This window comes from Euprymna scolopes, chromosome 5, assembly GCF_053919585.1.
Source record: "Euprymna scolopes isolate OS-2025 chromosome 5, ASM5391958v1, whole genome shotgun sequence".
Lineage (NCBI taxonomy): Eukaryota > Metazoa > Mollusca > Cephalopoda > Sepiida > Sepiolidae > Euprymna > Euprymna scolopes.
Window position 1 is genome coordinate 91028814 of NC_136486.1, and position 15137 is coordinate 91043950.

At 31.1% G+C, this 15137-nt stretch overlaps 1 protein-coding gene across 1 annotated transcript in view; it reads left to right on the plus strand.

Annotated features, from left to right (window-relative positions):
* LOC145276923 (3'-5' RNA helicase YTHDC2-like) overlaps positions 1-10505 on the plus strand; it is a 101008-nt gene extending 90503 nt beyond the window's left edge. Inside the window, exons 32-33 of the mRNA XM_080128396.1 lie at positions 7556-7640; positions 9688-10505. Coding sequence (XP_079984522.1) covers positions 7556-7640; positions 9688-10365 — 763 coding nt within the window. The 3' untranslated portion in view covers positions 10366-10505. The remainder of the gene's footprint in view (positions 1-7555; positions 7641-9687) is intronic.
* Positions 10506-15137: the final 4632 nt, after the last annotated feature.

The following is a 15137-nucleotide window of genomic DNA, read 5'->3' on the forward strand; positions in this document are numbered from 1 at the left end:
CTTCCTCAAATGTTTTTCTTTGAACTTGATCTGCTTCTTTAACATTCTATATCTACTAAGTCAAGAAATTTCATGCATTTTTTTCCAATGTGACCATACCATTAAAGTCTGCATACATACATCTCCCTATACTGTCCAGATTTACTTGTTCTCTGAGGTCATCAAAACTAAACTTGTTTTTAAGGCTTGGATTACACATCAATCATCATTTCTCTCCATGCAATGCCTGTCCACAACCCTCAGTGGACAAGTTCCACTTTCATGCTTCCTGAGACGAAATGCACCTACATTGATGTTCCTTTTTGTTTTTCTATTCTCTTTTGTAAAACTTAATTGTGTTCTACAAAACCAAAAACAAAACAACAGCCCTTTTCCCTTCCCTCCCCGCCTTTTTTTTCTTCCCCTAATTCCCAACCGGCCCTGTCGGTGGGGCATTAGAATACACCGACTGCCCCCCTGCAGAGAGTAAAAGTCTCTCAATGGGACCACCTGTTGACCGTGGGTGGCAACCCGTAATGCCTAAGGACGGGATCCTGGTGGTTGAGCAGATCATGTTCAAGGTCCTATTAGGACATGAGGTGCAACACACACTTTGGCCTTTACTTGGGTTATGACAGGTGGTTGGATAGGCCCGATTCAATCAATCAGTTGGTCATGACTAGCACTAAATCAGACAAACACAACAAGAAAATACGCTCACACTCCCCACATTAGGCAAAAACTGATTTAGTAAGCGGTGGCTGGAGGGTCAATCAACTTGTTGAAGAATGGATAAAACACGGCTGGAAAATTAACATCTTTTCTAGAAATGAGGCCATTAGAAAGGATGAAGGAAACACGGGTGCTTGATTCCATCAGCAGGAAGAGTATACTTCTCCTGTATCCTTGTTGTGTTGGGGCGAATGGGTTTCCCACCCAACACTTCCGAAATAAGGCTCCGAGGCGGGTCGGGAGCAGGAGAAACGAAAAATTCAAAATATTTAAATGGCAAATAAAAAGCCTCAGAAAAGAAACCATTGTGAAGTTTCAGACAAATCTAGTTCAGATTCAGAAACAGAATCACAATACCAAAATCTTGTGCAAAATCTACCTTTTTTTTATAATCATTGAAGCAACCGAAGGAGAACCGATAAGAAAAGTGTCCCCCTTCAAAATAGAGAAAATTTTCTCAAGTATCAAACCAAAAATGGTCAAAAAACTAAATAACGGCACACTACTAGTGGAAGTAGAAAGCCAAAAGCAAATAATTGAAATCTTTAAATGGAGACTTTTTAATAACCAAAAAGTAAAAATCTATCCCCACAAAACTTTGAATACTAGTAAAGGAGTAATCAGGAGTTCAGAACTATCACTGTGCTCCTTGGAAGAAATTAAAACTAAGCTAAAAAATCAAAACGTCACTGATGTAAAAAGGATCCAAATTAAAAAATATGGTGAAACCATCGATACAAACTCTTATATTCTAACCTTTAATACCCATCAAATCCCGAGTAACATCAAAATAGGATATGAAAAAATCAATATAGAACCGTACATACCAAACCCTCTCAGATGCTACAACTGTCAAAGGTACGGACACCATCAAGACCGGTGCACACGCTCTCCAGTATGCATGAGGTGTGGAGAAAATGAGACCCACACAGATTGCCAAAAAGATCCAAAATGTATTAACTGCCAAAAAGGCCATAGTGCAAATTCAAAAGAATGTGACAAATGGAAGAAAGAAAAAGAAATTATTCAAATAAAATATACAAAAAATAACCTTCCAAGAAGCTCGTAACCTAGCTGGAAATATAAAATACTCAGAAATAACAAAAAAAAACGTACAGCATACCACCGGACCAAATAACCAAATAGCAAAAGCAGACCTATTAAACATCAAACCAGAAGACATTATGAAATTACTTAATGAAGTAAGGGAACTAATGGAAGAATTCAAAAAGCTATAAAACAAATAAACAATGAAAATAAAGATTACAAAACTGAACAAAACTCCCAAACCAAAACTCAACCCAAAAGATCCACAAAACCCCAAAGTGCTACAACACCCACAGAAATAACCCCTCTAACCGGAAAAAAAAAAAAAAAACAGACACCAAAAAGTGCTCATGAAGGAAAAGGAAACAAACCACCAACCAACAAAGAAGCTAAAACCAAAATAAACAGACCACGTTCATCTTCCAGACCAAGAGACTCAATCCAAAACAGATTTGAGGAAATGGACACGGAAGATCGAAGATCAGACACCAACGACTAACAAAAGTCAAAAACAAATACATAAAATCTAATCATGACCCAAAAAATCATCCAATGGAACTGCCGGGGCCTAAAACCCAACATAAATGATCTATTAATTCTTATAACAAACCATCAACGAGCCATCATATGTCTCCAAGAAACCTTTTTAAAAGCTGAAGATAAAATAAATACAAAAAACTACAAACAATACAACCACATCCACAATACCCAACAGAGAGCCTCTGGAGGAGTATCTATACTTATTAGAAATAATATCTCACAAAGCAAAATAGATCTAAACACTAATATTCAAGCCATTGCTGCAGCAGCCACACTACACAGAACTATAAATATCTGCACTATCTACATCCCACCCCAAGATTCAATAGATGAAGCAGAGCTGAACAAAATAATAAATCAGTTACCCAAACCCTTCTTACTGTTAGATGATTTCAATAGTCACAATGATATATGGGGATCTGCATACTTGGATAAGAAAGGGAAGAATCTTGAAAAAATTATTAACGACAATGACTTGTGTATATTAAACAATAAATCCAACACATACCTTCATCCCGCTTCAGGCACCTACTCAGCATTAGATTTATCTTTGTGTGACCCTACTATCCTCATGGACTATAACTGGAAGGTTCTAGAAGATTGATGGGGTAGCGACCATTTTCCAGTGATTTTAACAAATCTAAAAGAAACAAAAACCTACCTCTCCCAATGGAAAATAAAAAAAGCAAATTGGGAGGAATATAAAAAAAATGCCAACAAAAACTCTCAGAGGAAGAAAACCCAAATAAATCCATAGAATACTTCTCTAAAACTTTACTAGTATATATATATACCTAAAAGTAGCAGAACAAACAAACAACAAAGACCCTGGTTTAACAACGAATGCCAAAAAGCAATTCGCCAACGTAAAGCTGCCTTAACGAAAATTCAACTCCCAACCAACAAAGTACAATTTAAACCTTTTTAAGCAAAAAAGAGCAATGGCTCGTAAAGTTATTAGAGAAGCAAAAAGAACATCATGAAAAGATTATATAAATAAAATAAACTCAAATACAAACCCCAAACAAGTGTGGAACATGGTAAGGAAAATTTCGGATAAAAACTCACTCTCTAAATCATCTCCTACAAAACAACATCAAAATAACGGAGACAAAAAATATTGCGAACCTTCTTGCTAAAACCTTTCAAAACAATTCCTCCAGCAAAAATTACAGTCAGTCCTTCCAAAAGATAAAGATATGGTTCTAGGGAAAACTACCCAATAGCTGGAAACATGCTATCATGATCCCCATCCCTAAACCAGAGAAAGACAATTCAGATCCACAAAATTTCAGACCAATTGCATTGACAAGTGTCTCTGCAAAACATTTGAAAGAATGATAAATAAACGACTGAATTGGTATCTGGAAACGAACGACTCAATTGCCAACCTACAAAGTGGTTTTAGAAACAAAAGAGGAACAATGTACAACATAGTCCGATTGGAGACCTTTATCAAAGAAGTATTTATTAAAAAAGAACATGCGATAGCTGTCTTTTTTGATTTAGAAAAGGCATATGATACAACATGGCGACAGTGTATAATTAAAGACCTTTACAATCTTGGATTAAAGGGCAGACTACCCATACTGATAAAAGATTTTCTATCTGATAGAAGTTTTAAAGTAAGAATCGGACCCACCCTATCAGACACAAAAATACAGGAAGGAGTCCCACAAGGATGCGTTTTATCAGTTACGCTATTTAATATAAAAATTAATATCGTAAATTGTCTAAACAATGGGATAAATGGCTCCTTATATGTGGATGACCTTGTAATCTGCCATAGATCCAAAAATATTCATACTTCAGAACGCCAACTACAAATGTGCGTAAACAAACTAACACAATGGACAACAGAAAATGGCTTTAAATTTTCAACAACTAAAACTAAATGTGTCCATTTCTGTAATCATAGAAAAATTCACAGTGACCCTGTTCTCAATCTAAAAGGATCAAAAATTGAAATAGCTGATCAACATAAATTTTTTGGACTTATTTTTGATAAAAAACTCTCCTTCGTCCCTCACTTAAAATATTTAAAACAAAAATGTTTCAAGACTCTACAACTATTAAGGGTTATAGCAAATACTGAGTGGGGATCAGATTGCTCATCACTCTTAAAATTATATAGAACTCTGATAAGAACCAAACTAGATTATGGAAGCTTCATATATGGTTTAACCAGAAAAAGTTATCTTAAAACTCTAGATTCTATCCATCGCACAGGATTAAGACTTGCCCTGGGCGCATTCAAAACCTCTCCGACATAAAGCTTATATGCTGAAGCCTATGAACCTCCACTAAAATTGAGACGTGAAAAATTAGGCTTACAATATTATCTAAAACTAAAATCAAACCCCAAAAATTCTGCCTATCAATGCATTTCAATCCCAACTACACACATCTATTCAAACAAAAAGAAAATGCAATTAAACCCTTTGGTCTCTACATGGAAGAAACAATATAACCACTTACAGACAACTCAATAGATCAAACCAGCATCCACGAGGAAAATCTCCCAGAACTCCCACCCTGGCTGCTAAATCAACCTAAAGTCATACTAGACTTGACAATATATCCTAAATCCAATACTCACCCTGCAGACTATAGAGAAAAACTAAGCAACATTCTGGATACTTACCCAAATTGGACACACATTTACACTGATGGTTCCAAAGTGGGATGTGCCGCTATTTCAGAAAACACTATTCAGCAGAAAAGGTTACCAAATAACTCCTCTATCTATAGTGCAGAAATTACAGCCATAAACCTGTCTCTAGATATTATCATCAACCAAAACTCAAAAAAATTTATAATATTTGTAAACTCATTATCAGTATTAGAAGCAATAAAAAATCAAAAATTAAACAATCCCCTACTCATCAAACTGTTACAAAAGATCCATTCTATCCTGCAACACAAAACTTTCTTCTGTTGGATTCCCAGTCACTACGGTTTCCGTGGAAATGATAAAGCTGACATGGTGGCCAAAAATTGCTTAAAGCTACAAATAAACGACATAAAGGTCCCATATACGGATTACAAACATTCAATAAACATTTTTATCACAAAGAAATGGCAAGAAAATTATAACAATTGCCAAAACAACAAACTCTTCCAAATTACTCCTATACTTAAAAAGAACCCTCTAGATACCAGAAAATCACGTAAAGAAGTAGTCTTATCACGTATCCGGATAGGACACACATACATAACTCACTCCCACCTACTAAAAAGTGAAGAACCCCCCAAATGTATACCATGTCACGAACCTTACACAGTGAAACACTTTTTACTTGACTGTCATGATCTCACACGAATTCGTCAACACTACTACAAGGCTACAAGTTTAAAAGAACTCTTTGATAAAGAAAATCCTAAAACCATTCTAAATTTGTTAAAACAAGCAAATCTTTACCATAAAATATAAAAACCATCAAATAACAAACTATACCAAAACATTGGCCAAATATACCCAGTGAAAATCGATTCTGAAAATATCAAAAATTTAAATCTTGTATACAGCATTAAATGACCCAAAGAAGGTTGATATGCTGGTTAAACAAACAAACAAACAAACAAACAAACAAACCACCTTCATGCATCATCATGCTACATCTCTAAACTATCTGTTACTTTCCAGGAACTGACTTGTGCTTTCAAGAAACTAAACTAAAATTGTCAATATTACTGTACCAGATCCAGCAGTAACTGTCTGCTTAGTACTATACCAACTATAAACTATGCAGCAATTGACTGGTAGGGCCTTACCCTGACCTAAATAACCTTTTCCTATGTAACTGAATGTATGGCACAATCATGTTGACACACCGGTTCTCACCAGATCACTGAAGTTAAGCAACATTGCACCTAGTCAGTACCAGATGGGTGACCATTTAGGAAGGCTAGGCACTGTATGTACCTTCTTGGAAGGTTGTGCGTGGGGCAAGCACCCTCACCCCAAAAAAAGAATTCGCTACAAAAGCATCTACAAAGTTGTAGATGGCCTAGTGCTCAAGGCTATGGATGGATGGATGCAACTGACTGTTATAGGATCATCAATTTCAATCTTCTGTCAAAATTATCATTAAAGTGATTTTCTCCAAAAATGCATGGCCATCCTTGCTTTTAAACCAATTCCACCTGGTTACTTTTTATTAAATTCTATAAACTGGCAAACGGTAAATGTTTACAACATCCTAACTTTAATAACACAGACTTTAAGAAAAGCTATTGTTGGAAATATTCTAAGTTGCATAAGTGAGTCTTTTTTTTTTTTTTTTTTTTTTTTTTTTGCACACTTAAGAGTGACTGTGAAAGTCGCCGTCAGTCTTTGAAAAAAAGAAAACCCTTCTAAAAAAACTGTTTTTGGAATACTAAGTATTTTTTGTATTGTATCTTATTGCATTCAAACATATATATTAATATGTTTGAATGCAATAATTGACTTTATTTGATTTATTTACATTGATCCCCCCAAAAAAGATGATTGTTCTCAAACAAAGAAAAGAAGAGTTTTTGTATTTACTATACAGGTCGGAAATTAATCCTCCAAACAATTCCCAACACTATTACTTTTGTGTATCCCCAGTTCTGTTTACATGAAATGCTTACAACTTCTTGATTTTTAGTTTTGGATCAAAGTGTAGTATCTCTTCTGTCTTCATTCATAGATTAAATTCTTGACTGGGTGAATTTTTATTTTTGTCCCATTCAGAACTTTATTTTTGTGGAGCTAGATATCCTCCACATATAAAAAAAAAAAACAGCATTGTCTTTAATTTTGCTCTCATTGGGAGACAAGTAAGTTATAATAAATCTTACTCTGTTTTATTTAATTAATCATTGGTTCGATCTCCACTGATGATTTTTTCCTAAATTTATTTTATTGGTTCTAATCAATATTTTAAAATTGTTCTTTTTTCTCAATAGTTGTGAATCAATTCTAGCAACTTCTACAAAATTTCTAATTATTCTTAATGCCTTCACGTGTAAAAATGCTTCTTAAACATATTTGCATTCATTAACAATAGCAAAAAATGCTTATTTCAATAGAAGTGAACAAAAATTTCTGTTATTCCCTGCCTCAATGCATAGAGAGTTTCATAAATGAATGTATCCTTTAGTAATTTGATGTGAAGTTGTCTCCCTTAGTAATTTGCTGATTACCTGATTGTCTCCCTTTGTAATTTTCTAGGCAATTAATTACCTCCCTTTGTAATTTGTGATTAATGAATTTTTGTTTTTGTTTTAGGAGTAATATTCCATTCCAAAGTACTCAACATCTATCCAATCCATGGAATGACAATAAGAAAATACATGTCAGCCGTGATTGCCAGGTATTTCTAGTGTTTCTTATTTTCTACATTTAAAAATTAGACCATTTTTTTTTTTCATTCTTAAATTAATTTTTGTACTGCAGAATAAAATTTAAGTCTAATTTATCCTGTATAATAAATCAACAATGTTATTAGGTTTCTGAATTTTTGAGTTGACGATTGCTTATTTGAATTATTTAGATTACTATTTTCATCTTGGTTTTCATTTTTACAATGTTTTTGTTGATGTAATCTCTGTTTTAATAGAGAAAAGAGTTAAGATAGTTGACTAATCGATTTTTTAAATGTGTCGTTTTAAGCAAAAACAATATTACATACTTAATTGTCATGTTAAAAATAGTAATATATCCAAAAATTACGAAAATTCATCAAGTATAAAAACTGCTGTTGTGTTTTTAGTAAAATAAAATCTATTGCTGTAGGCAACAAATATTGCAACTATGAACAAGTAATCTAAAATATTCGTTCTAGGTTATGTCCCCTGTATGTAAACTCTTACTGTTAATGTCTAAAGGAAACTGCAGTTTTATCCAATTTTCTGTAAAAATTGCTTTTACCAAAAATAACTTTCTCCTATGAATATTCATAATTTTTGGATATATTACTATTTTCGACATGACAATTAAGTATGTAATATTGCTTTTACTTAAAATAACATATTTCAAAAATCGATGTGTCAACTCTATTGTAAAAAATTAAGTTAAAATCATTTCTAAATAACCATCTTTAGGAGGATTGAAGTTCAGTTCTTACTGCACTTCAGGCGATAATAACTAAGAATTAAATAAAAATTATTTAACATTTCTACTCTGTCATAACTGATCGAATGTGAACAATCTACCACCATGGATAAAATAAAGTTTGAAATTCTGTGTAAGTTCTCTAGTTCAAAAAAGATGCACCTGAAGATGGTTGATGATGAAACCTTGAAAATAACAACTCAGATAAGAATAGTCATCCAAATAGTTCAATATTATTAAATTATTGATGTCAATTTGTTTTAAATATGTCAAATACTTATTTGGTGTAGTAATGGAGTGTATTATAAACTTTCTCTGCAAATATAAATTCTAGTCTCATTTTTCCAATATTTGGAGAATTGAATATTGCTGCTAAATCCAAAATCTTTGTATACGAGTCATGTAAAAATGGTGATTCTAAAATCAGTTATTTGTTCTTTATTTTAAGCTTTCATTAGTTTTGTTTGGAAATTCAAGCTGAGACAGTTTAAACATAATTGATATTTTTATAGTCACTTTTTTGTTTTGTTATTTTCTATTGATAATGATAATTAAATAGCTTGTTTAAAATATCCATACAAGAATCAATTTTATACTTATTTTAAAAAAGAATTTAACAATATATTTTATTAACTAAATTTATTTCAAATACTATTTCTTCTTCAGGCAGAGATTCATATTGGCCTCAATGTTATCAATTGCAATTTACAGAAAAACAGAAATGGCCAAAATAGTTTACGATGTGAAAATGCAGGCAAGACTAAAATATATAATGGCAAAAACCAAAATTGATTGTTCAATCTTTTAAAAAAACTAATTGCATTCTGTCACATTAACAGCTTTATGCAAAAAATCTAAAATTATTTTACTGATAATTAAAAATATATGAAGATTTTTGTGTCTCAACAAAGAGAAAACATTTTAGTCCCTGAAAAATATGAAGTTGAAAATGCTTCCTAAAAAATAAATAAACTTTATTCACATAATAATTTTTAGAACCAATTTTAACATGGAGAGGGGTGAGTGGCGATTTGGTCTAATTCTAAGTAAACAAAAACATAAAAAATATTGTTACTAATTGATTGTTTAGCGATGGACATTTCTGGTCCATTCCATAAATCACAATCAGAAACATTCAGACCAATATAGATCTCCAGTTGGAGAAGTACCCAAATACTTTCACTATAACAATTTTAGTTCTGGGAGATAACACTTATGTTTGTTACTTTATTATGTTTTTATTGTGCTTAATGTTTCATTTTTATTTATTTTTTTTTACTCTGTATTATTATCCTTATTTCTTGTAGGAAATAGAGCCATTTGTTGGAGAATGTTTACTAAAACTGTGGGACAAACCCGGTGCAAATCAAAAACGTCCCATAAGAGGAGGAACCCAGGATTGTAGCAATGCTATCAACAAAGCTTTATATAATCAAGGGAGTAATTCTTCTATGAACCTTGGAGGTGGACTAAATAGCACTCGCAATCCAGCTGCTTATAACCGAATTCAAGCTGATATCTTTGCCAATGCCATGGTGAACAGTCATGTTGTTACAGCAAAAGGAGGTCCTGGTAGCAAACAACAAAATCCAAGTGGACATAATCCCAACATACACTCATCCTCTAAACAATCTGGCAGAGGTGGCCATTTCCACTATCGTCAGAACTCCCCGTTCCCTTACCAAGGAGGAGGTATGCCCCCAGGCCAATCCAGTAATGCAGGACACTTTCTTGGGGCACATAACATTTATCCGCCTGCTCCGAACATGATTGGTGGTGCTGGCATAAACCCTATGTATATAACTCCAATGATGGCCAATCAGCCTCCTCATATATCCAATGCTGGGGGGTTATCATCTCGGCATGGAATGTCTCCTGTGGTTATACTTCAAAGAGGCAGCAATAGCAATCAAAATGCTAGCAGTAATAATAATCAATCAACTGGCATCAATAGTGCCTCATCTTCAATGTTTACAAATTCTTGATGCTTCAGTATGATGATGCATACAGTCATATATATATATATATATATATATATATATATATATATATATATACACACACACACACCAGATTTTTAAAAAATCCAAGAGTAACAAAAAAAAAAAAAAAAAAAAAAAAAAAAGGTTGTTGATAGTGGTCAATTAAAAAGAGCAAGATATTTTATTCTACTTAAGTAAACAAAATTACCATTCATTGTAGTGGCTTATGATAATTTTGGTTGACCTAAATTGAATAAGATATATATATATATACATACATGTGTTTGTATAATTCTGTTTTCGAAGAAATAAAAACTGATAAATTATGTTTGTAAGAACATGATATATTTATTACATATGGTAGTATAGAGTAATATTTTAATTAGCAATTGGTACATGGAGTCCCAGGATGTATGGGAAATATCCATGATGTATGAGAGTTTCAATAAGCTACCAAGGAATGTATATGTTATTCTTTAGCCAAATGAGCATGATTTCACATACCTTCTGCAACCACAAGTGTCCATAGCTAACTGTAATATTATACATATATATATATATATATATATATATATATATATATATATATATATATATATATATAATTAAAGTAAAATTATTACTGTCAGTTTAATTGAATATTGTATAATGTAACTTTCAGGAAGATTTTGGCTAAGCACAATGTGTAGTATCTGTTTTGATACTATACTTCATCTTTTTTCTCTTTGGTCAGTAAAGAAAAAATTGTAGACCAAGACAGTTTTTATTTTTGTTCGAATTTCCCAATTCAATGTGGGGAGCTGGATTTTCCCACATTAAAAACTGACCTTGTGTCTAACTACTCTCTTGAGGAGGCAAGTAAATAGACTACAATATGCCATGTTTTATGGCATATGACTTTTTTCTTATTGAATAATGTCTAAAAGAAATCAACACCTTATAGATTAACTATGATTACTGTAAGATTGAATATAAATTACTGAAAAATGAACAGTTCTATATCCCATCATTATGATCAGCCTGATCACATGATTCATACATATGTATCGAAGATGGTGATTGCAGTTATTTTGTTGATAGATTTATATCTTGCCACCTAATAATTTTCATTTTATGTTGATAGAAAATTTATTTTTTATGATGAATTTTGTGAATTAAGACATGTCAATAAAGTGACAAATAATTCAAAATAATCTATCTACTTTCAACTACAGTGGATTTCCTTATTGTAAACTAATGCAAGTTTCTCATGTGCATCTATTGAGTTTAGATTATGTATTTGGTATGTTTAATTAGTTGGTCTTTTGTGTATACATCACAAATTTCAAATAACTTGGCCTTTATTCTATTAATTGCTTATATTTCAAATTAAGTTGTTTTCCTATAGAAATATCAAATGTAAAAATGCAATTATTTTATATTGGTTAATGTTTATTTATTATTTATTTTTTTTAATAACACATTTTCTATACATATCAAATGAAGAAGTTGATTGTAGACTGAGCTTAATGTATAATTCACCCACTTAAATATATATGAAAATAGCATATATATATATATATATATATATATATATATATATATATGCTATTTTCCTTAATCTATGAATTTTCAATAAATGGCTGATCTCATTAGCTTTTTTTAAATTTTTTTTTTAACAAAATGTGTTTATAGGCAGTCATAAATTTTGCTATTTAACACAGATTGAAAAACTAAAGAGGTTGCATGAAAAGTCTAAAAAAAAAAAAGAAGCCCAGATTAAAAAAAGAATATTTCATTATATTTGTTAGTGAAGAAAAAATAAAGGCACAAGTGTAAGATCCAAGGCAATAAAGAAAGATATACCAAATAGAGAGTTTTTAATGTTCAAATGTATGCATATGAAGCAATCAATAAAATGTGATGAGGTAAAATCCATTGCAGATTGTAATATTTCCACAAATGTACTGTACGAAAGATTTTTCTGAAAAGTTTGTTAGATAATGTTTACTGAAAAATTTCTTATACAATTAATATATTTTAAATTAATAGATTAAAAAATATTAAAAATTTCATAAATTCTTTAATTTAATGAATTTAATTCCAAATTTTCATTTATACTATTACTGTATCTCCTATATTGAGCTTCCTTTTCTTATTGGGCTTGTCTTATACATATTAATACTTATATATATATATATATATATATACATTCGTGAGCAAAAAAACTGGGCCAAACAAATTTTGTACATTTTATTGCACTAAAAGCTATATTGAACAAAGAATAATTAAACAAGGAAACTTAAATGAGACTAATAACACAGAACAAGACATTTACTTTAATAAATGCTTAGGATGGAATCACATTCCCTTTTGATTTCTTTAAAAGATCAATACTTTTAGACATGCTCTCAACCAAAGTGGAACACTGTGAAGAGGAGATGCTATTCCATTCGCTTTGCACAGCTTCCCACAGTTTGTCATTGTTCTCAAAAGTTCTTCCATCCAATGCACGAGATATAGACCAAATATTCTCAATTGAAATTAAATCTGGACTTTGACCTGGCCAAAATATCACATCAATTGAATTATCAGAAAACCCATTTTTTTTTTGTGATTTTAGCAGTGTGTGCAGGGGCATTATCACATTGAAAAATAATGTTCTGGGATATTCCCAGCTTCTGGATACATAGTAACAGTCCTGTTTCTAATATTTGAATGTATTCCCTTGCATTAATTGACTTCTCACATCTAATAAGTTCTCCAACTCCTGCTGCAGTAAAAGTTCTCCATTCTCGTGTTTAACTGTTGTTTTTATGCAACTTGGTGAAAATCTTTCTCCAATTCTTCAATTGCACCATTTGGGAGCATCACTAACAAGACAAAATCTTGATTCATCTCACCAGAAAACATTCCTGAACCAGTCTGTATTTTTCTTGTTATAACACGAGAAAACTCTCTTTCTATCATTGATGTTCTTCTAAGATAAAAATGTCTCCTTTGCACACCTTTTTAGAGGAAAAAGCCCATTTATTTCATTCGTCTAAATATTGTATATCTAGAAAGAGAATTTCCAGCCTGTTTTGAATTCTTTGCTATGGTCAACTAAGTTTTCTTTCAATCCTTCAAAACAGTTAATTTAAGCCTGTGGTTGTCCTTAAAAGTGGATGCTCTAGGGCGAATAGATCCAGATTTCTCTTTTACCAAGCATTCGACTTCGAACCTTTGACCAATTTGCTTCACTACAGAAAGATGTTTTCACATTTTCTTTTCTTAAAATATCAAAAATCTGCTTGTAAGTTATTTCAGACAGCCTTAATACTGGAATTCGACACAGTCTTACCATTTTTAGGATTAATGGTTCCACTTATATGCTATATTAATAATAATCATCTACAAAATAAGTTTTCAGTTAAAATTTACAAAAATTCATGGAAAAATATTTAAAAATCAATTTTTTCCTTTCACTCTTGACCCATTTGTTTTGCTCATGAGTGTATATATATATGTATATATATATATGGATTTTAATTCTACAATATTATACAATCTTTAATCTGAAAGTATTTCAAAATTTCAGTTAATTACATATGTAAACACACACATATATACTTCCAAATAAAATAAATGGAAAACACTTAATTAGTTAGCTACAAAAATCAATCATCGATTTGCTAATAGCAGTAAAATAGAGCTGAATATATATATATTTGACAATTTAAATAAATTTTCAAATCAACTTCCAAATAATGATTGTAGTTGTTTACAGCTGTTTTAAGATAGTATTTATTTTAAATGATACAATTAATTATACAACAATTTTCAACACAATTATTTAAAAAGAAGTTTTATAAATGCTCAAAAGAAACACAAATTGACAATTCGATCAAAATCATCACAAGAAAAATCCAGTGTCAAATACCTTGGTAAAAACTAGTAAAAATAATTTAAGTTGTTATACATATACAGTTGTTATACATATATCAGTGCTAATAGTGTTGCAAATATTTTTATAATGTTGAAATCATCAATGTATAAATGGAGGAAGAAATTATAGTTGGAAACCAAATTAATGTAAGCCTAATATGAATGCTTATCATTTATGCATGTTCGCATGGATTATTTTATTCAAAAAGCTAATTTTTTATTTGAAGTGTAAATTTAAAAGCATATGAAGATATATTGTAAACAACTGATTGAAAAATAAGTATTTTTTTGTTTTTTGATTTTTCACATTATCAATTTTATTTTTGGTGATTATTTAATTATTGACCTTCTGTTTTATAACTTTATCTTATTTTACAACTGGAGATCATCCAAATTATAATTATTTTTATTTATTTGCCTTGCTGAATGTTTGCTCTTCATTATGGTCTTAAATATACTTATTGGTATGCTTCATTCTATATATTAATTGGTATGCTTCATTCTATATATACTACTAGCTGTTCCTATCTGGCCTTGCCCAGGTGTATTTTTACTTTTATTAATAATCTACATGATTCCTTTCATTGTCAACAATCCTTATTTGGATTATGATGAAATTTAAAAAAGATTTTGCAAACTCTTATAAAAATGTCAACATTTCATTTTTTTTACCCGACTTTGCCAAAGTTAAAAATCAACTGTGATTTAAAATGTAAAAAGAAAAAAAAAAAAAAAATTGTTTTCTTAAACGAGAATTGAATGCTGAATCACAGCTGAGAAAGCTGACATCTTATCAATTTAGTATTAATACACATTATAAAGTATGTTATAAATATGTTATTGTATAAGTAGATTCAGTTGAAGGAAAT